Source organism: Crassostrea angulata, chromosome 8, assembly GCF_025612915.1.
Source record: "Crassostrea angulata isolate pt1a10 chromosome 8, ASM2561291v2, whole genome shotgun sequence".
Lineage (NCBI taxonomy): Eukaryota > Metazoa > Mollusca > Bivalvia > Ostreida > Ostreidae > Magallana > Magallana angulata.
Window position 1 is genome coordinate 16,830,652 of NC_069118.1, and position 23,785 is coordinate 16,854,436.

Sequence of the window (23,785 nt, forward strand, 5' to 3'; positions counted from 1 at the left end):
TGTATCAATATCTGTGTTTACAGTACAGAAAGTAAATACAAAGTATAGAAATGCACGAATCACATAGGCGTCGAACCGGGGGGGGGGGGGGGGGGGGGCTTAGTGCAAAGTTAGACTTAACCATTAGGCACATAGCCCCCCCCCCCCCCCCCCCCCCCCCACTTTTTCTCGCCGGAAATGTAATTGTTCCTAAATTTACCTTGACAGATTGAGAAGTTGGAGTAATAGGCATACTAGCCCATCCCCCCCCCCCCCCCCCCCCCCCCGACCCGGATTAGGAATTTCATGATTTTGGGAAAAACAATTTGGGTAGGGAATTTTTTTTAAAGTATATAGTATGGGTATACCCCCCCCCCCTCCCCCCACGGATTAGGATTTTCATGATTTTGGGAATTATGGTTTTTCCTCAATATTTCTGAGGATTAGTCTAGCCCCCCCCCCCCCCCAACTTTCAATTTTCTTCCGACGCCAGTGAATCATGATACAGTCATACATGTAGTAAAGTCTGAAAGGCATGTAAATAATTAAACAATTATTATATTAGACTCAAACTCCAGGTGGGTTTTATTTGTTATTATCAACTGTAGAATTTAAAAACAAAAATTCCCGTGTACATGTGTTGGCGTGGTATTAAAAAAGACATAAATTAGCTCTAAACTTCAGGTTGTACGAATATTTGGTATGATTTGTAAAAATTTACAACGACTTTACCTTAATTTGTTTGCTTAATTAGTCACTGTACCTAAAGGTTCATTAAAATGATTACTAAAGGATTTGAGAAGGAGTCTTACAAAATAGGTATATTAATTTATTGAGTGCACTAAGTAAAATTCTTCCTCATACACTGTTTGCGATATACACCTAGCTAGATTTTTTTTTACTAAATAATTATAATTTACTTATCAGTTTTACTAACTCAGGTACACACAAATTGAAAAAAAAATCCTGCCGGGCTCCAGTTATAAACTCACACTTCGTACTGTGTATATGTTATGTAACAGTCTTTTGTTCACTCCTGACAGAAAAAACCCTGCAATCCACACAGAATATACAGGAAAATCACGGAGGACTTGAGGTCACCTGGACAAAGAATGTATACACATGTATACACGTGCCCGAGTACCTATGATTTCATCATATGCATTAAACAAGATCAGACCTCAGTTTTTCTTTTCAAATTCAAATAATTACTTAGTAAGGTTCTTAATCGCCCTATTTTCCACATCTGAAGATAGTTACACGTATACATATAGTTTCAGTCACGCTGAAACCTTACTATACATTTTAGTATGTACGGATTCATTATCATTAGGCTAGAATTAAACTTAAACCTGTTGAAAATAAATGATATCACTATTAAACTAAAATCAATTTTAGTAATAGTTTCAGCAATGCGTAAACCATTTGGAATCTAAACTTAAAGTTTCAGCATACTGAAACCTAGCGGAAATGTTCAGAAACTGATTGATATTTCCATAATAATTTACAAAACTTTTCACACGATATAAATTTAGTTTCCGCATTGCGGAAACCATCAGGAATCTTAGACTAAAGTTTCTGCTGACTGAAACCTAACGGATACTTGCTGAATCGATATAATGGTTTCCGCATTGCGGAAACTATACATGAAACTTCAACTTCAAGTTTCAGCAAGGTTTCCATATAGTTTCAGTTTTGCTGAAACTTGATTTTTCATCCAGTGATTGTTCTGACTCATGGGTCTCATCAGATTCTGAATCTACGGTCTGATCGTTCTCGTGTTTATACTGCTGATCATCCATGAGCTTCTAAGCTCTTATACGTCTTTGAAGTTTTGCTAGGGGAATATCCTCTTCGTCTGAAGATCCTTCTCTTTCCCATTGTTTGGACTGTATAGCTCTTTCCAATGGTTCTGGTTGCATGTCTTCATTTTCTGAAGACGATTCATCTTCTGGTGGCATCTCATAGTTAGTTTTTCTTAGAGTTCTTACACCATCTTCAGTAGTTGATGAAAGGGGTTAGTGCGAAATGTCTGCCAGTCTTAATTGTCGTGCGTGGCATTTGGTGGTTAATCCAGTCAATTGATCTCTCACCACGAAACTAACTGGTCCTTTCTGCTCTATGATTCGATAATATGGAAGCCACTTTTTATCTAACTTATTTTGTCTTCTGTTGTTCTTAAGGTAGACAGGGTCACCTACCTGAAAATTTTCATCTTTGCTTCTCTTATCGGCCTGAGCTTTCTGTTTCTTCTTGGCTTCCTTCATATTACGATGTACTAGCAGGAAAGCTTTATGCTGTTCTTGTAGGGCGATCTTGTGTTGATCTTCTCCCGCATATCTCCTTCGAGGTTTCATAAACGCATCAAGAGGTAATACAACATCTCTGTTGTACATAAGGTAACATGGAGAAAACTTTGACGAATCGTTAGGATGGAAACGAATGGCTGCCAAAGTCTGATTAAGATGAATATCCCATGTTTGAGCGTTGTCTGTTGTTTTCTTAGCCATCACGTCATGTAGAGTTCTATGAAATCTTTCTACTTTACCATTACCTTGAGGGCTGTAATAAGATGTTTTGATATGGTTGATATTCAATTCTTTTAAAGTTTCTTCCACTTTCTTATTCACATTTTCTGTTCCGTTGTCTGTGAGGATTTGAAGAGGACAGCCATATCTTGGTTATATTTCTTCTAAGATAAGATGTACTATGTTGTCAGCTGACTTATCAGGAACGGGGAAAGCTTCTGGCCAACCAGAGTAAATGTCAATAAAAGAAACTATGTACTTGTTTCCCGACAAGGATGTTGGATATGGTCCTGATAGATCAAGTCCTACTTTAGCCATTGGAAAAGGTGGTATATCTGTCTCTTGAAGTGGAGGTTGATTTTTCTTATTGCTCCTCGTTTGGCATACTACACATCCTTCTATATAAGAGTATAACCTTTTGTACAAATTTGGTATGTAGTACTTTTGTCTGATTACGTCATATGTTTTGTCCACTCCCATATGTCCAAGTCCGTCATGATACTGTTGCACTACTAAAAGTTCTAACTCACGTGGTACATACAGGCGAAGTTTTGGGCCCTCTGAGTCTCCATCTGAAAGATAGTACATTAAACCATCAATTTCCAGAAACTTCTTTTCTTCGGTTGCCGTTGCTGTTCCTTTATTTAACCGATTCTTCAGTTTCTTGATCTGCTCATCGTGTTGTTGACTTTCTTTGATGTTGATTTCTTCTGGTAGATCAATAAAGGGTTTGACCAATTCGTCGTGTTGTTTAACTTCACATCTGGCTAATCTCTTAGGCGAAAAGGCATTGGAGTTAAGTACGTTTACTTCAAAGAAATTGTCCTTAACATCTGGTTCATCATGCTCTGATTGTTCTTCCTCTTCACACTCGAGGTTGACTGTCGGTAATCTGGATAAGAGATATGCACAGCAGTTAAATCTTCCTTCTATGTACTCTACCTTACAGTTATATCCAACAATTCTTAATGCCCATAGTTGAATTTTCTTATTTTGCATTGGAGATTCTAAGATATACTTGAGCGGCTTATGGTATGTTCTTATAGTAAACTGAGCACCGTGTAAATAATGGTCTAACTTCTGAAGGGCGTAATGGATTGCAAATGCCTCCTTTTCTATGGTTGACCACTTTTCTTGAGTTTTACTTAGCTTGTGGGATAAGTAATATATTGGCTTATCTTCTCCCTCATCTGTCTTTTGAGTAAGGCACGCTCCAATACAATTGTCGCTGGCATCGGTGTACAGGATGTACGGCTTATTAGTATCTGGATATGCTAGTAAAGGCACTACCGTTAAACTTTCACGCTTTTTGGCAACATGGTGTCCATTTGAACCTTGCATATTTTCTGGTTAAGTCAATCAATGGTTCTGCAATCTTAGAGAAGTTCGGTATAAATCTCCTGTAATAACTACACATACCTATAAAGCCACGAACTTCTCGGACTGTAGTGGGCGCTGGTAACTTTCTTATAGCTTCGACTTTCTTTGGATCAGGTGTAACGCCATGCTATTCTGAATAACCAAGCTATTCTGTCTGTTCCTTGAAGAAACTACATTTCTTTACTCAGCTATGTTAAGGGCGTCCATAAAAAAATAGCGATATTTATCACATAAAATGTTAGCCTTTGAACAATCTTGGTATTCTACTCCAAAAAAATGTTAAACAAAGTGATATTTTATCGATTATACAAATTAAATAATTTGTAATTGCATGAGCAATTTTTGAGTCTCTTGGGAATACCCTGTCACGTGATACTGCTAAAAATAGATTAACCAGGAATAATACGAAAAAATGCAAAGTGCAAGGGCATAACATAAACAAATATAGCTATTTCTGTTTTTAACTTGTAAAATAAACCTTCAAAATTTCGAAAAGTGCTGGGAGCTTAAAATATTCAAGTAAGAACAATTATTAAATTCAATGTAAACAGTGTTTGAACAGCAATTTACTGGGATTTCCCGCAATTAACGCTTATTTATATGAAATGCGTAGGACTTCATACAGCTCCCAGCACTTTTTGATATAATGGGGATACAATGGTAAGACATGGAAATTTTCTATATATTTGATCAAGTGTATGCCCTTGCACTACTGCATTTTATCTGACCCATTTCACTTTCAGCGTCATTTGCGTGAAATTCAAACGCAACACTGACTAAGATCATGATTTAAATTTTCACTCTTAAAATAATTAAACGCTGTGAATTTCACTAAAATAATGTTAAAATGTTGTTTCTGTTCACACCAATCATCATTACAAAATTGTTGAAATTGGGGGGGGGGGGTTTAAGTGTTGATTTGTAATTTACACATTTATGTTTCATAATAATTTATGTTACTATGCTGGTGAATAAATTCTTTAAATGTATAATCAGGTTTACTTGTAATTATAATTGATATTTTACTACTAATTAAAGAAAGCAAGAAGAAACAATTAATATATCAATATTATCAAGAATTTATTTTAATAATCAACTTTACAAATACTATAGAGATTGCTTTTCTGTGATAAACTGTTCAACAAGACTGGTGTTTTCTGATTTTTAGTATTTTTCAGTCATAATGTGGAATTTATGGAAATTGACAATTCTTCTTGCACACTACATGTTCTTCTCTTCTGTCTTTTTGATATTAGGAGGTAGTTCAGTTGATAAGAAAACCAATACCTGAAATGATGAATATATATCAATTTCAAATTTCATTTCAATAGATATCAATGCAAATTATTGTAATAGGCTACATAAGTATCATTATCAATATGATATTAAAAAACAACAAACTATACATGAAGTTGAGGTTAGTGAGTAAAAGAAATATTTATATAGTACCTACTTTTTATCAACATCCCAAGAAGTGTTTTCAGTGGATCATCTACTGCCTAATTAACCCTGAAAATGAATAATGTGTCATAATTAGCAAGCTATTGTGTTAAAGATAACATGAAAATGAAACATTACTCTATTATTGGGCATATTAATGGCAGTTTCAATTCCAGTGATATTACAACAGGCATACTCAAATGTTTATTATTTAAAATGGGTGGAAATTCAGTTTGAACACACTTTAATTTTGTCTTAAATAAAATTAATTAGATCTTCATAAAAGAAGGCTGAATAAAATAACACATTTCGATTTACTTAAACAACATTACAATCTTGTCTATAATCATTCAAGATCCTCACAGTAATCTTTGTAGTGCTAGCACATACAGTTTTTGGCCATGGACTTTTTATTGTGTACTTTGAACATGGAAGAAATGCGATCTCATATTATCGCGATATGAGACCAGTAAAAAGCTACAATGAGCCTCAATGCTCTTAATGATCAAAACTAACGAAACGCAGAACAATTACTTTGCCTGACTGAGTCACCAAACTGATGTTTGAACACAGTATTACATGAAAAACAAATGTAAACAAGTAAACAAAATCGAAGCCGAGGAATTTCACTTCGTTTCCGTTCCATCCAACAATATTAAATAATATAAAACAATATCTAGGGGAAGTACAGATAAATCCTACCTTGTTCAGTTGAATCCTATGCCGATTTCTGTCCACGCTGGTTGTAAACGAGTTAAATTCCGAGATATATCACTGAAGTCCACATGTTTATTCTGATCACAGCTGCAAGCGCCGATGTGACGTAGTCAGCCTCGACACGTCATCAGACGACTTAGGAATTTCATGATTTCGCGAGATATAAAGAATAGTTTATGATTTTATTTCAGTACACCTTTCTTGAACCATTCAAACCCAATAATTAATCATATTCATTTTGGTAGATGTTTGTTAATTACCGAAATACCCATATCTCGTAAAATCTCATGAATAAAGGGCGGGGCTTATGCAAATTTTTCTAAATCACACGTGGTAGAATTCTTAGACCTTCCTTAACATAGCTGAGTAGCTTCATTTAAGTCCATGCTTCCTTAGGCGGTTGAAAACGTCTTGAATATGACGAAGATGATCTTCCGGTGTCTCTGAGAATACAAGAATGTCATCAAGGTATGCGATAGCAAACTCCTCTTGTCCTTGAAGAACTATGTTCATCAGCTCCTGAAAAACTGCTGGTGCATTACTCAACCCAAATGGCATACGGTTGAATTGAAATAGTCCTTTGTGACATGCAAAGGCCGTTTTTTCTTTACTTGAATCTTCTAATTTCACTTGCCAATATCCACTCTTTAAGTCTAGTGCAGTGAAATATTTTGCCTTACCTAGTAAACATAGGATGTCATCAATCAACGGTAGCGGGAATGATACGGGTTTCACTATCTTATTCAAGCTTCTAAAGTCAACGCACATCCGGTCTGATCCGTCCTTTTTCTTCACCATTACTAAGGGAAATGACCAAGGCGATTGTGATCTCTGAATAATCTTTGCGTCCATCATTTCCAGTATGGCCTTGTCAATTACCTGTCTTTTATTTAAGGGTACACGGTAGGGTCTGTTCTTTATTGGGTGGTGATCTCCGGTTTCTATCTTCATTTTAACAGTATCAGTCACTCCAGGATCACTGTCTTTCTTTGCAAATAAATCATTGTTTTTGCTCACAAGTCTTTTGATTGAGTGTTCAAATCTTTTAGGTACATCAATTTCTTCTTTTGTGTCTTGAGTAGTCTGTATTTCTGAGATTTCCTTCTGTTTTAATGCGGTAATTCGTCCTACTATGTAGCCTCTTGGAATTTTATAATTTTTGTTAGTTTGGTTAACGAAGATCATTGGAACTTTCTTATCTTTCCGAACTATACAAACGGCGTCTTTTAAATATAGTCCTGGGTCTTCCATAATGCAGTTATTGTCTATGCTGTTCACTTCAACCAAGTCACTTTTTTCCAGAGGAAAATTGTTATTTATTTTTCCATAGAATACAGTCACCGTGTTTGGTCTCATAATAAGTTTCTTAAGAGTTCTTACAATAGCTGTGATGTGTAAATCTTCTTTAAGTTCCGCGTATACTTTGCCATCAATATGCATGAGTCCAAGATCAAAGTATAAACGAACATTGTTTTTCTTGAGCCAATCACGACCGAGAATCATGTTTCGGTTGAGTCCCTTTGTCACATAAAGTTTGTGGTCTAAAGCTAATCCTGAAATCTTAAAGGAAATATTTACATACCCTATCGCAATTAAAGAATTGCCATTTGCTGCTTGTAAAGTGGGGATATCATTATTAAACAACTTGGGGCGGGGAAATAGATTATCATACATTTTCTTACTAATTAGAGATACGGCTGCATCTGTATCTACCAAAGCTCTAAATTTATTTTTACCTACTTTTAATAAACAGCTACTGGGGTTGTTAGTAAAATTAATTCACATAGAGGTCTCTGATTAAAGTTCTTTCTTCGGGCTTCAACGAAGAAAGAACGTCTTAGTTTTCCTGTTTTTGTTTGTCAAAATAAGAGCGAGGTTTGACATTTTAAGACGATCCCCTATTTAATTGGTTGCTAGATTCATATGTTCGGCCTTGACGGTTTGATGGTCTGTCCCGATTTTGCTGCGCTCTTTGATACATATGCGAGCTCCAACAATCTGCACGCACATGACCTACTTTACCACAATTCCAACATTCCACAGGTGAACGGGGTTTCTGCTCTATATTATGGACGGGTTTGTTTTGACTGAGTCGTTTGTTCATTTGAGGCTGAGACCTGACTTGGGGTTTATTTTGAGGACAAAAACGAGCCCTATGACCCGTCTGTTTGCATTTAAAACACCTACTATTTCGCGCATGGTCAATTTCCATTGGTTCTACATGCCTTGTTTCTACTAAGGTAAGATTATCTGCTCTATCCTTTAATAAAGGAAGAGTAGTATCAACATTTGTAAGAGTTCGTCTGTTGTCATTACTTTGTACAATTTCTGTCATATTTGAACCTCTTATCGCTAGCCTCTGTCTCAGATTTGATTTTGTTCTCGCATTGCTATTTGAATTGCGGATTCTAAATCTTTAGGATTTTCTCGCAAATTTTTCATTCTGAGATAGTCGAATGTCAACCCGTCACAAAAGATATCTACTAACTGTTGTTGTATCAAAGGATCTTTTAGTCTGTAATGACTGTAGGCGTCTTCCGCGATTTGCAATAGTCTCTCGGCGAACAACTGAACACTTTCATTTAAATTTTGTCGAGTCTTACGCATTACTGCAAACGCGTGTTGGGGATCTGTTACTTCTGCAAATCTATTTTTAAGGGAATCCTTAAGATCGTTCCAAGATGGGATTTCTTCAGACGCATCTGTTTCATCTAAATACCTTTTAATATAATCCCCAACTGAACCCTTACTCGTTATATATGCAAGCATGGGGATCTCATGACCTTGTTTCCCAGACATAACACTGTACTTTTCAACTTCCTTTATCCACTGTTTAAATTTTTAAGCATCTCCCTCAAAAGGAGTTATCACAGAAGATATGGGCACTGAGAGTGCGGCTGTTATCGCTTTAACTTGACCAATGAAAAAAATCTTTATCATCATCCTGATTTGGGACTCGGTGTCGAGGTTCACGAGTTTCATACGGCCTAGCATCATGATATGTTTCAAAAGTATTTTGTTTAATCTGCCCTTTTTCTGGGGACTTTTGACCTGTTTCTTCTAATTGCTCCATTTGATTTCTAAGTTCTTTTTTATAAAACCCATCACCTGTCGCCATATTGGTTGCTTAGACAAAGTTGTTTACTTCGAGATAGCTATAAGAGACATATAGAAATGATTCTTACCTTATTCTGTTTTGAACTTCGCTAAGTCCTGGTCACGGGCACCAAGAAAGTTCATGTAAGCCTTCTGTCTTACGGATCCAATTGAGGGTCAGCTCAAACTTAGTGATGACAAGTCCAGTATTTCTTTCTCAAGCGGTTTTATTAAGCGTGATCGTATAGTTACAACAATTAAAAGCAGCCCAAATCAAGAGTCTAAGAATCTTTATCTATATAAGCGGAATTTATCTCAATAAGCGGAATCTATCTAAATCTCCTCAACATCATTTTACATGGGTATATATAACATTTTACTTATGATGGACAGTTCTGACTAGTTCGGCCCATCTACGACGATCATGAGTGCACATTAAGTGTTCAAAATTAAGATTAATATTTTAATTCTAAATAAAGTAACAAAACCGTCAAAACTGCCAATCAAAGAGTCTGGATGCAGGATTTGAGTCTCAGAGTCCTGGGTCTCAGAGTCCCCAACCTAGTACGAGGCATCACTTACTCATAATACGGCCATTCATACATAGCATAAAAGGTTACAAAGGTTAATATATAGAATACACAATACATGAGTCAATATAGAGTACTAGAGCTATCGTTGCAGACACAGAATCGCCAAATATGTCACTTGTTGTTAAACTCTCAATTTGGATATTATTATGCCCGTATTATGCACCTGGTCTCATAACATCATTTAGAAATACTACGCATTGCTACAAGAGTTACAGAGTTCATTCTGTTAATTATCATTAACACCATTCAGTGCGCAGTACCTAGGTACACATAAATATCATAGTGACCATTATGTAATACTAGCAATTCAAGGTCATAGCATGGCTATCTGTTTACATTATATACATGCACATGCATGAAGTTTATCCAACTCAGTCTTAAAACAGTGTTATCAGAAATACTACAGTCAAACTTTGTTATCTTGAACTAGATGGGGCTGTTTAAATACTTTGAGATATCTGAGTATTCGAGATATCAAGAGTAAAATACTAAAACAATTAGTAGTTGGGACTTAAAAATCACTTCGGCATATCCATTGAATTGGAGATATCAGTGTTCGAGATATCAAAGCTCAACTGTATTTATACTATATGACCACTTACACTGAAAACAGTGGACAAAATCTATACATCTTTCCGATAATTTAACATGGTGTTATTAGAAATAATCGTGTTTTCAACAATCCACTGGTACAGTTTTAAAGCATCAATTGATTCAAGCGGTTTTTTTTAATTTCGTGAAACTTTTCCATTCCAGATCAGTCAACTGTCCATTGCACATACTTAATATACAGTTCGCAATAGTCATAATGTCAGTGCGCTTATCCACACCTGGCCTAACTCGGGATGAACGAATAGTGTTATTTTCCTTTAGAAGGCTCATTTTCACAAGAACTTGCGTTGTTAGTATTATGGTTCTCGCTGAATTGAAACTTTTGTTAGCTCCCTGAGTCTTGAGCTGGTTCTTTATGGTCTTAACTTGAAGTTCCACGCAGTTATCGTTCGGAATGTTTTTGTCAAATCCACCAACTAGATTAGTGCTAATGTTCCATTTGTATTCAAAGCTTTCACGAGGAGACAATAAAGCAATAGTGTAGGAAATCATTCTCCATAACCAGATTTGATATTTGTAATGCCTTGTTGCTGATGCATATAACCACTCCAATTTTGCATTTCGTATACATCTTTCTCCATCTGCCATCTTGTACGCATCACTGGTGTCATATAATAAGCATGCCATCCTCAGAAAACAAGTAACTGCATCACCCAAGCTCACCGTTTGTGAAGGTACATGAAACTGCCACTTATGAACTTTGCACAAATGCCGCCTAAAATGTCCATCAGTCTTGTAATGTTTCCCACAGAAACAAGTAAATCCACCAGGACTTTTCATCGATCTGATGAATGTTCTGCATATCTTGATCTAAAAGATGAAAGTTGTCTCTAAGCTTCACAACAGCCTTTGTTTCATCTATACCTAAGTTGGTCATCACAGCATCAGCTTGTGTTAAAATCCATTGCAGCTGCTCTTCACTACTCATAATGGAAACAAGAGGCCCATGGGTCACATCGCTCACATGAGGAACAATAGGTATTGGGATATATGGGATATAAACCTACATCAAATTCTGAACCTTCTTGTCAAGCCAAAGATTTGTCCTGGGGCCAAAGTCTTAACAATTATAAAGAATCATCTGGCTGGTTAGTTTCTGAGAAAAAGATTTTTATATATTCCTATGTTCAACCTATTTCAACCCCCATTGTGGCCCCACCCTACCCCCGGGGGTCATGATTTTCACAACTTTGAATCTACACTACCTGAGGATGCTTCCACACAAGTTTCAGCTTTCCCAACTGATTAGTTTCTTAGAAGCAGATTTTTAAAAATTTACTCTATATACATGTATTCATGTGTTAAACTTAGACCCCCCAATGTGGCCTCACCCTACCCCCAGGGGTCATGATTTTCACAGCTTTTTATCTACACTACCTTCCACACAAGTTTCAGCTTTCCTGGCTGATTAGTGTCTGAGAAGAATGTTTTTAAAGATTAACTCTATATATTCCTATGTAAAAGTTCGATCCCCCATTGTGGCCCCACCCTATCCCCGGTGGTCATGATTTTCACAACTTTGAATCTACACTACCAGAGGATGCTTTCACACAAGTGTCAGCTTTCCTGGCTGATTAGTTTCTGAGAAGAAGATTTTTAATGATTTACTCTATATATTCCTATGTTAAAGTTCGACCCCCCCCCCCATTGTGGCCCCATCCTACCCCCGGGGGTCATGATTTTCAAAAATTTGAATCTACACTACCTGAGGATGCTTTCACATTAGTTTCAGCTTTCCTGGTCTTATGGTTCATGAGAAGAAGATTTTGAAAATTTCACGAAATTTTTTATAAATTCCTAATTACCTCCCTTTGCAAAAGGGCGTGATCCTTAATTTTCACAACGTTGAATCCCCTTAGGCTAAGGATGCTTTGTGCCAAGTGTGGTTAAAATTGGCCCAGTGGTTCTTGAGAAGATGTTGAAAATGTGAACAGACAGACGGACGACAGACAAAATGTGATCAGAATAGCTCACTTGAGCTTTCAGCTCGGTGAGCTAAAAACTGGATATCCTACGCAATTTGTGTAATCAATGTCCTTCAGACCACTTAATATAAAAAATGCTGCAACGATGCATCCTTCTAAAACATCCTGGACAAAATGGTAAAGATCTGCAACAGATAAAAATATATCGAGAAACACTGACAGTTATACTTTGTTAACCGTATACATTGTACATGTATATTTTAAATATGCTTAAAATATAGCATGAAACTCTTATAGGGGGGCCCTAAGGTCATCCAACAATAAAATCTCAAAGGGGGACCTAGGGTAATCTCTATCTATTCCGTTAATGGGGGCTAAAAACATAAAGAATGCCTATACCTCTTTTTCCGTGGAGTGATCTTTGCTGGGCTCTGTCTGTGAAAAAAAAACAATCAATGATTGAATTTGAGTATAATTGTGATCCATATACATGTAGGTTAAAGATTTCTATATCTATTCCGTTAATGGGGGCCAAAAACATAAAGAATGCCTATACCTCTTTCTCTGGGGAGTGATCTTTACTGGGCTCTGTCTGTAAAATAAAACGATCAATGATTGAATATGAGTTTAATTATGTGATCCATATAGGTCTAGGATTTCTAAGCCTCAGCTTTCTTTAAATGAGTCTTTTCATACCTTCTGCAGGTCTCTTTTTCTGACACAAGGCTACAACATGAGTAGATGGAGTTGTTATACTTGAGACTTTACATATAGCATGAAACTCTTATATAGGGGCCCTAAGGTCATCCAATAACAAAATTAAAACGGGGGACCTGGGGATTAAAAACGAACAACATTATTGAATAGAGATAGTAAAAACTCCTATATGGAGACCTGAGGTCACCCAACAACAAAATAAAAACGGGGGACCTGGGGTCATCAATTTCTATTTCACTAATTAGGGCAAAAAAAATGAAGAATGCCTATACCTGTTTTGCGGTGGGGAGCTGCCCAGTGGGTTCAGACTTTAAAAAAAACAACAATCATGATAGCGTAAGACTATAGTTATGTGATACATGTAAGTCTCAGATTTCAAAGTCAGAGCTTCCTTTCATTAAAAGTCAATCAAATCATACCTTTGCCAGATCTCTCTTAAGGACACTATCCTACAACATTAGATTATAAGAGTTGTAACATTTTATACTTTAAATATAGCATGAAACTCTTATATGGGGCCTTAAGGTCATCCAACAATAACATTAAAATGGAGGACCTAGGGTCATCTTTATCTATTCCGTTAATGGCTGCAAAAATATGAAGAATGCCTATACCTCTTTCTCTGTGGAGTGATCTTTGCTAAGCTCTCTCTGTGAAATAAAACAATCAATGGGTGAATTTGAGTATAATTGTGATCCATATAGGTTAAAGATTTCTAAGCCTTAGCTTTCTTTAAATAATTCAGACCTTACCTTATGCAAGTCTCTTTTTCTAACACAAGCCTACAACATGAGTAAATAGAGTTGTAACATATAAGACTTTGAATATAGCATGAAACTCTTATAGGGGGTCCTAAGGTCATCCAACAATAACATTAAAATGGAGGACCTAGGGTCATCTTTATCTATTCCGTTAATGGGGGCCAAAAACATAAAGAATGTCTATACCTCTTTCTCTGTAGAGTGATCTTTTCTGGGCTCTGTCTGTAAAATAAAACAATAATTGATTGAATTTGAGTTTATTTATGTGATCCATATAAGTCTAGGATTTCTAAGCCTCAGCTTTTTTTTAATGAGTCTTTTCATACCTTTTGCAGGTCTCGTAGACCTGTGTTTTTCCCCATGTGCTATTTATAGATCCTATAAGTTTTAATGCAGAAGTAAGCTAGGGTATCGTGAATGACAAACGTATTTTACTCATTATACATGTATGTATTTCAAATTAACAACTGTTAAGCATATTAAAAATTAAGTTGGATATTTAATTAGGCAAAATATAACGACCACCTAGTTCTCCGCGGACATGCGCAATGAGGTCGGTTTGCTCTTCCTTCATCAATATTCATGAACAGGTATATTTTCCTGGCAGGAAAATAAACAATTATAGCGTGTATAGCGTTAAGATATATTCATCCTTTGTGAAATTTTGCGGGAAAAAATTCATGATATTCCGGAATTATTGTCCGAAAGCAGAGCAAGTTCTACAGTGAAAGGTTATTATAGAAGTTACAAGAAATGGGACGATTGGTTGAAGAAGAATGGTGTAGTGATTGAGCAAGGATCTTCAAGAGAACCATTCAACTGATTCGGAGTTAGTGAAAATGTGTTTGAATCGGGAATAAGAAAACTGTGTATACCAAGGACGAAAAAGAACCAATTACTGCAGATTTATTAAAGAAAATGTATAACAAATATTTTCAGAGTGAAAATATCTATAATCGGAGATCTATTTGCGCTTGTTTAATTGCATATGCTGGTTTTAAAGAAGCAATGAGCTTTTGAACAAGATGTTCAGATGTGAAACTGAGGAAATCATATGGCAATTTTTTTTAGAGAAGTAAAACTGATATTTACAGAGACGGGCAATGGGTGGTGATTGCTAGAAAAACATTTAGAACGGCCCTATCCCCAAATTAAACAATATTGTACCAAAAGGTAGACATAACTATGTAATTTCATAAAATAGAAAGGTTTTGATAATGAGACCATTATTTTTATCTGTACCACTACTCCAACGTAGGGTCCTTTTAATAACGTTTTAGTGACGTCGTTTGAACCAGTGCAACGTCATTTGTGGTTTTTAAAAAAAAATTATATACATGTATAACTTAATAATTGTAATCCATGGCTGCATTGAGCTTTAAAAATAACCTAAAGACCAAATGAGGTAAAATTGTGGCATTTATGTCATTTAATCATGTATATATGTATACTAGTTTATATTCAAAGTACATAAAAGTCCTAATATTTCGTATTTTTTCTGAAAAGATTAATAAGGAAATACATTTTAATTCAACAAACAAACAAGTCTTTAATAAACACAACATCAATAAGTCAGCAAAATCAAATCATCTAAATCATGCATTTACATTTTTAGTTGAATTATAAAATTAATTTTATTGATGGAAACGTATTTTCTTTCATAAATCTATTCAGGTTCATATTGTAAACATTACATATACCGCACAAACTACGTGTAAGTCTGCTAGCTACTCTTCCTGACCCTGATTATCCAGAGCGTCTTCATCTTCGGAGCTGTCAATGGCTCGAGCTGCATCATCCACATCCTCTGTCCAATCCCGAATACCAAGAGACTCATCTCCTGCATTACTAAGATGTCCGGCAAAGGCCAGGTACCAAATAATGCAGGATATGTGCCCACACATTCCAACGACTCGTGCTCCATTTTTACAAGTACAGTACCAGGACACGATAGTTTCACAGTATTTAATCCACAGTGAGTACTTTTTGGCTGATGTGTGGCGGCTTTGAATTTTAGCACAAACGATATTGGGAACGTCATTGCTCACCACAATTTCAAACATTCCATCATCTGTGAGGTGCTCTGTTGCATAAGACTTCGCCGTTTTTAACTGATACACGCCGATGGTGAGTTCTCTAATGTCCTCTTCAGCAAGTCTGGGGAAATCCTTTACGATGTTGCTGTCAGCATCGATGGAAGTCCATTTCATGGATCTTTTACCCAGCCCTACAGTATTCAAATGTTTCGATCTTCAAAACGCATATGAACATATCTGTATATAGTATATACATGTATACATGTCTTATAAAAAGTATTTGCACGTATATATATATATATATATATATATATATATATATATATATATATATATATATATATATATATATATTTCAACATACCATTTTCAAGAACAAACTGTTGGAGTTCGTTTGTTTTCTTGGCCAACATTGTCATTTTAGAAGCGACTGCAATATCAGCGTCAAATGTTCCTGAGGTGATCGGAGGCCGATATTTGTTGCAAAAACTGCAAACAATCATGACGTAGTCTCCGATATATGGAATTTGACTGTTTGGAAGCGTCTTGCCAAGTTATTTCCATGTTTTCACCCGACCGTTAACAGATTCAACAACCCATCTGACCTATAATAAACAAACTCTAGTTAAGCATTTCAATTTGTTTCCCTGTGAAACAAAAGCTTCGCGGGGGTGTTAAGGAAGCATATGGAATCTGAGTTACATGTAATTCCGTGAAATCACAAATCTTAGTTATTATGTACATATTCAAATATATAAGCAAAGAAACGTAGACCAAAAACAAATAAAAAATACTGAAGACAATTTTTGCCAGAAATTAGTTTGTATTACGTAGATTTACACATTGATGACGTCATGACTAAAAGTTGAATGTCGTGTGAATTTGATCGGAAAGCATTGTAAACATATTCAAAATATAACTAATCTAAGAACTCTAATAAAGTATTGTGGTGTGATTTATTGAGAATTGAACATAAGAATACTGGAGGAGATGTTAGTTTTATCAATCATTTGCTAAAAGGTATGTAAATTTGCTTTTATTTCTCGGCCAGGCTTTCCTCTGTCGTTGTTTACGATATAAAAATCCGGCTAGAACAACACTACCCCGTGTATATTGAACTTGAAATTTTATACGTATCGTTAGTTTGATCAATGCTTGAATTGAAAAGTGCTGCTAGAATCACATGTTGTGTGTTGTTTTAATGCAATTTGCCGTTTTCCGTGCAAACTTTATAAAAGTTGGGAAGGTTTTACGAGAACCGGATGAATAACTTTTTAATGAGGAAAAACATAGGATTCTAGCAGCGGTTTTGATTAAATTGAGATGTTTTGCCTTCACTTGGTATGTTTATTTTATTTTGGTAACCGCGGGGTAGTGTTGTTCTATCTCATTTTATGTTAAAAGGAATATACGTAAGCTATTTATAGTTGTCACGTGATAATGCACCAATGTGGCAGTGATGTACTACCCGATTTTATTGCACTGACATCTATTTGAAAGGATAATACTAAGTTTTTGATCTTATTCAAAATAATGATTTAATTTCACGATTTTGAATACAACAATCTAAATAAGACGGCATATTGCCCGTATGCTTCCTTAACACCCCCGCGTTATGCTTATATCGATATAATCTTTCAACATACCCGGTATGTACATTGTAAGTATTTGTATAATATTATAATAGTGATAGTAAAAGATAAAATAATAATGATAGTAATAAAACATAAAGACTACTCATTCATTTACTTTTGTAACGAGCCTGGAGTTGTTTGCCTCCACCGTTGATAGTTGTTTTTGGCCTTTCGGGATAAACGCAGGCATCTCCATCCGAATACCAAGGTCGTTTAAAACTAATTCTGAGTCACGGAATCCTCTATCTACCACAAAGATGTCGTCCTCCTTGATCCATCTTTGTATTTCCTCGGTATTCAAAAGAATGGAATGGTTCAGAATAGAGGAGTCGTTATTCTTTGGATCCGCTAGGTATGGGCCAAGGACACTGACGATATATCCTGTCGTTGAAACAATCATCATCGGCTTCAAAAGCGGCCGGCGCTTATGCATACTGAAGGAACGTCTGGAGAAGGTGTAGTTTCCACTTTTTTGGATATATATATAAGTTCCGTCCAGCACCAGTATTGCGGGGGCAGTTGTTATGTCTGAAAGTAGATGTTGTGCAAGTGGCCTTGTATGGGTCTTAATAATCTCCTCTCTGGTGATGTGGGGAAATCCAATGTTCCTCGGGACGAAGTCTGACATAAGAGCCTTCCTTGCAGACTGTACTGCCCTGCGAATCTGCAAAATATTTCTTTATTGATACAAATCATATTTTCATTAATTGTATACTCAGTATTGTGAGAAAATACCACCATTTGCAAATACATGTATAACTTTATTGAAATGTTAACCTGATATTTTGTCATATTAAAGATAGTTCCGAGCATTTGGTTGTCCATTCCACAGCGTAGTTTTGTCAGAAGGATGACTAAGCAGGTACGGATTGACCTCGTCTTTGTGGGCCTAATGTTGTTCACATGAGTGAAGACGTCATCAAACTGCTCCTTAGTGAGTCCAGTTAAGTTGTGGTAGTCAGAGTCACTCAAACATGTGGGATCATCGAAGTCAACTCGCTTACCCTCCTTTTTAAGGACTTCCTCTCTGGCCTGCTGTAGAAGCTCAAGTATCGATGTTCTGTTCAGATGACAAGAACTTTTGGTGGCTTTTACTTTTTCCAAGGCATCTCTTGAAAGAATTCCATCTTCAATATGACATGGACAGCATCTTGACCCGGATTGGACAAATAATTCACATTGAATATAGGCCCTAAATCTAGCATATGTTGAAGCAACAATTAACTTCGGTCCAGGCTTCTTACAAACAAAACAGTATGAATGACTTGTACTTGTGCTCGGAATGGCTAGTGTCACCGACGGTGGACTTCTGTCTGGATTCTGAGGCCTTGGTACCTTCACGGGCGGATTATAAACATCTGAGACAGATCTTTGACTTTGTGCTATTGTGTTTATATTTTGCTTCTTCTTGTAGCAAAGATGGGAGCATTTGTTACATATCACGGCTGATTCCGAGATATCAAAAATTGCAAAATATTTTTCTAAGAGCCTTCTTGTTTCATCATTAACTTTTCTCCTTTCCTTTTGGGTATGACGTCTTTTGCACAGTACACAACTATAATGTTTGGATTCATTCATTCTGAAATAATTCAGCATTAGAGAAATCAATACAGTCATGTGTATTTAAGAAAAAGTTTAAAATCAAGACATATAAGGGAAATTCTCTCTCTCTTTCTCTCTCTCTTATTTTCTTTATAATAATATTTAATGATAATATACTAGACAGTCAGTGTAGATATTCTCTCTCTCTCTCTCTCTGAATTGAAATCTAAATTGAATTCTTTCCTTGATTGGACTCCATAATCTCTCTCTCTCTCTCTCTCTCTCTCTCTCTCTCTCTCTGAATTGAAATCTAAATTGAATTCTTTCCTTAATTTAACTCCATAACATTCACTCTCTCTCTCTCTCTCTCTCTCTCTCTCTCTCTCTCTCTCTCTCTCTCTCTCTCTCTCTCTCTCTCTCTCTTTCTCTGTGCATATGTGTACGGTAATACATGGATATAAAATGCCTTAATACATTATTTTACATTTTACGCAAAAATGAAATTGAATTCATTACTTGATTGAATTCCATAACAGCACTAAATTCTTAACATTACTGACAAGTTTGCTCCGCCTTACTCGACATATGTGACGTCATGCTAACAAACTTTTCAAGCACATGCATTTTAAAAAAAATTGCACATGGATTAAGTGTTTCTGATATATTATCTGAGAAGCTTTGTGAAAGGATATTTGATTTATGATGTTGAAGTAACAGTTTGTTGTTTTTATGCCGTTTACAATGATTTGTGGTGTTGAAATAATGTGTTGTACTTGTGTCGTGTACACATACATAAAAACAAAGATTCTTCTGTGGACTAAATTAAATGACCTAGCTGCTTCTGTGAGGTAAGCTTAGTAAGTCAATACTTTTAAATTGTGCTTTAAGTATTAAGTATTAACAATATTCTAATGAGAAGCATTATATTGGGAGATTTCTTCATTTATTATCAAGCGATGTTACGGTAACCCCCCCCCCCCCCCCCCCCGATTTTTAGGTTACAATAGAATTTTTTTTTTCTCATACCATACATTTTAAATTAGATCGATACTTGAGGAATTGTGTGGTTTTATGTAATTTGATAGGGACTAGGGAGATATATGTAAGCTTTATTTGTCTTTTCTTAAACTGGTTGTGTAGGTTCGCAATGTAAAAATGGGAACCAGTCAAACCCAAGTTATAAATAAACAAAACATTATACGGCTCAGCAGACGGTCACACGCTGCTTATTTTTCACCAATTTTATAATTTTTAGGAATGAAGCACCATAATTATAATATATTATAGATTTCTATGTATAAACTTCCAATTTGATATCCGTAAATGACAAAACCATCAATCGGTGCAGACGATTAATTATTTTCTGAAAGCTGCACATTTTGCCTGCAAAAGAGTCTATCATTGCTACATATTTACACCTTAATTAATAGAATGTATTCATGTACTTCGAACACGCTTATTAAAACAGTTTTAATCAATTCATGTTTGCTATAGTATAAGTTGCAGTATTATTATATGTTATCAAGACGTGCATTTTAATTAGTGTTAATGTTATATTTAAATGATTATATACATGATTATTTTTGCCAAAAATGTTATAAAAACTTGTGAAAAATACTGGAGATACATTTATCTTACCTGGACAAGATTTCTTCCTCGATATATCATTACTTGGCTAATAAAACTGCATCTCGTGGTACACCCCGACTGAATCCGCCCCAAAAACTCGTCACAAAACGGGAAATTGTACTACCAGCGCAGGCCTCGAGCAGAATGAATATATGTTTAATTTGTTTCTCTTTATAAGTATACTTGTTTAAATCATGTTTGGTTTTGCTCGAGGCCTGCGCTCTGTATTTTATTTGAAGTTTTATGCTCAAATTTATTAGGAAAATGTGAATTTCCGGTAAATAAGGTGCATATAGGTAAAGTTAGCTCGCAAGGTAATTTATACGGATAAAAAGTTTGCACTTGACTTCTTTATTGTTATTATATAAGAGTTTTCTTCTTGTAAGCAACATAAAAATTGTCCGAATTTTTAGGCCTGTGTACTATTACAACCTTACCTAGTTCTTTGGGATTGTAAACATTGCGTATATCTTTCTTTCGTTCTGTATCGGACGTGAATGCACAAAATAATAAATATTATAGAAAAATGGGGTGTTAATGTTATGTTTTATTCGAGATGGAAGTACATAAGAAATATATTTTCTTTCGTTTGAACGTAGTGATTTAGATTGAAAATATTTTCTTTTGTGGTAATGATGAATAATCATGAGGTAGGCGGGGTTCGAAGGTGATTACGGGTAGAGTATGTCCGAGTAGTATTCATTCTGACGATTCCAGACGGCACGAGAAAGTCGATTTTATTTAAGAATTAAATATTCAATCTAAAGATTTTGAACATGTCAGATGTTGCAAAGATGCATATATGATGCACAGTTTCTAGTGTTACTGACAAGGTGCTTGTCATGTAGCAAGTTTTTTGAATGGGGGGGTTTGGATTGATGAAAATGTGTGTTATTAGGGCTTTTCGACTTTCGGTCGAAAAGACCTATTGTTTTCGTTCTGTTTTATTAGGGCTTTTCGACTTTCGGTCGAAAAGACCTATTGTTTTTGTCTTTTTTTATTATTATTAGGGCTTTTCGACTTTCGGTCGAAAAGACCTATTGTTATTGTCTTTTTTTATTATTATTATTATACTCGACAGTTTTTTGTCAGCGATTTTATGAAAACTAGAAGACACGACGATACAATTATGCATGGATCTTGTAGCAAATCTATCAATCTATGGAATGTAAGGTTTTGGATTTCTGGTTTTGGTACTTCCGGTTTTTACAAGGAAAATTGTAAAAAATATATTAAACATAATATTTTGTTTATTTTTTGAGTTAGAGCAATCAAATTTTAGAATTAAATGCATCATGGCTAGATGTACAAATTTGTTTGCGTAGACATTTTTCTATATCTTAGCGTTTTTGAGATATAATGCTTCAAACTTTAGAAAAGGGGGGTGAACAAAATAAAAAAATTCAAATGAAATTAAAAATTATATTTGACGCCTCGACATTATTAGGATTAAGGTAATTAAGATATATTTCAAGTTACATTAAAAAATATTAACTACTTCCGGTTTTATAAGTCGATGAAAATCGTCTATGGGAATTTCAGTGTTAAACTAAAATCACGCGTCATTCGTTTTCTCAAAAAGTGTGTAAGTAAAAATTACAATATTTCTTTTGTGTAATGACACTACCAATGCGCAGACCGGAAAAGTTTTTGGGTAGACAATTCGAAAAAATAAGGGATCTGCAGGGGCAAACGTACAAAACAGGTCTTTAGTTGTAACTTTTTTACCTTTCATCCGAAATTAAAAATCTTTTCAGTTTATTGTTTACAATGAAGAGTTCTATCTTAAAATTATGGTCCGAGGGGCCACTTTTTGACTTCTTATAGGGGTTTGGAGGGCCCAAAGACCATCACTGGTTGAAATTTCAAAATGTTTTTTAGTAAGATTTATCTCGCTTTGATGTAAGAATGTAGAGCATAAGTACTATAGGCATACCAAGTTTTGTGTCCCAGGAATGAATACTTTCTTCAAAATGATTTTTTAAAAATATTCCTCTGGAAATTAGAAGTGTAGCTACCTGTAAAGTTCTGGAGTTATCTTTCTTTTCACATTGCACTACTCATAAGTTCCTATCTTAGCAACTGGAGATACCAAGGCGTTTAGAACACTTGGAAATAAATTAGAGAATCATTTTTTTTTTAACATTTAATTAAAAAGGGATAACGGGGCTGTCGAAAAGCCCTTACTTTTTGTTGAAGACAAAAAAAGTTCTAGTTATTATTATTATTTTTCTCGAAAGATTTCTGTCAGCGATTTTTTGAAAACTGGAAGATATATTGATACAGTTTTGGGACGGTCTTACCGCAAATCTATCAATCTATGGAATGTAAGGTTTTTAACTTTCGGTTCCGGTACTTCCGGTTTAAACAAGGAAAAATGTAAAAATTGATTAAAACGCAATACTTAGTTTAGTTTTTATATTAGAATGTTCAACTTTTAAAATTAGATGCATCTTGTCTCTTTGTACAAAATTGTCAGCGTAGACAACTTTCTATATCTTACCGTTTTTGAGATATAAAGTCCTAAACTTTAGAAAAGGGGGGATGAGAAAGCAAAAAAAATTAAATCAGCTTTAAAAAATTATTTAACGCCTAAATATTTTTAACATAGATGTAATTAACATATATTCTAAGTTTCAATAAAATATACTGACTACTTCCGGTTTTATAGGTCAATGAAAATTGCCTATGGGAGTTTCAATGTTAAACAAAAATCACGCGTGGTTCGTTTTCTCAAAAGGTTTTCAAGTAATTGCTACAATATTTCATCTTTATAATGACACACACAATCCGCAGACCTGAAAAAGTTTTGGGTAGACAACTCGAAAAAATTAGGGATCTGCAGGGGCCAACGTGCAAAACAGCCTTTCAGCTGTAACTTTTTTACCTTTCATCCGAATTTAAAAATCTTTTCAGTTTATTGTTCAGAATAAAGAGTACAGGTTAAAAATTATGGTCCAAGGGGCAACTTTTTGAGTCCTTATAGGGGTTTGAAGGACCTAAAGATCAGAACTTGTTCAAATTTCTAATTTTTTTTTAGAAAGAGTTGTCTCGCTTTGTTGTAAGAATAAGGAGCATTAATACTGTAGGCATACCAAATTTGGTGTCCGGGGAATGAATACTTACTTCAATATGATTTTTTGAAAATATTTTTCTGGAAATTTAAGGTGTAGCTACCTGTTAAGTTCTGGAGTTA

The 23,785-nt window shown here is 35.3% G+C and overlaps 2 protein-coding genes across 2 annotated transcripts; both read right to left on the minus strand.

Moving 5' to 3' along the window:
• Positions 1-15,437: 15,437 nt before the first annotated feature.
• On the minus strand, positions 15,438-16,203 carry LOC128158888 (uncharacterized). The gene is made up of 2 exons (XM_052821862.1): positions 16,149-16,203; positions 15,438-15,975 (listed from the first exon to the last, which is right to left on the minus strand). Exons 1-2 carry the CDS (start codon positions 16,201-16,203, stop codon positions 15,476-15,478), a joined length of 555 nt encoding a protein of 184 aa, XP_052677822.1. The 3' UTR covers positions 15,438-15,475.
• Positions 16,204-17,521: 1,318 nt separating this feature from the next.
• LOC128160728 (uncharacterized) lies at positions 17,522-20,723 on the minus strand. Its single transcript, XM_052824074.1, has 3 exons — positions 20,599-20,723; positions 18,196-18,997; positions 17,522-18,082 (listed from the first exon to the last, which is right to left on the minus strand). The coding sequence occupies exons 2-3, from the start codon at positions 18,994-18,996 to the stop codon at positions 17,522-17,524; spliced, it is 1,362 nt and encodes a 453-aa protein (XP_052680034.1). The 5' UTR covers position 18,997; positions 20,599-20,723.
• Positions 20,724-23,785: the final 3,062 nt, after the last annotated feature.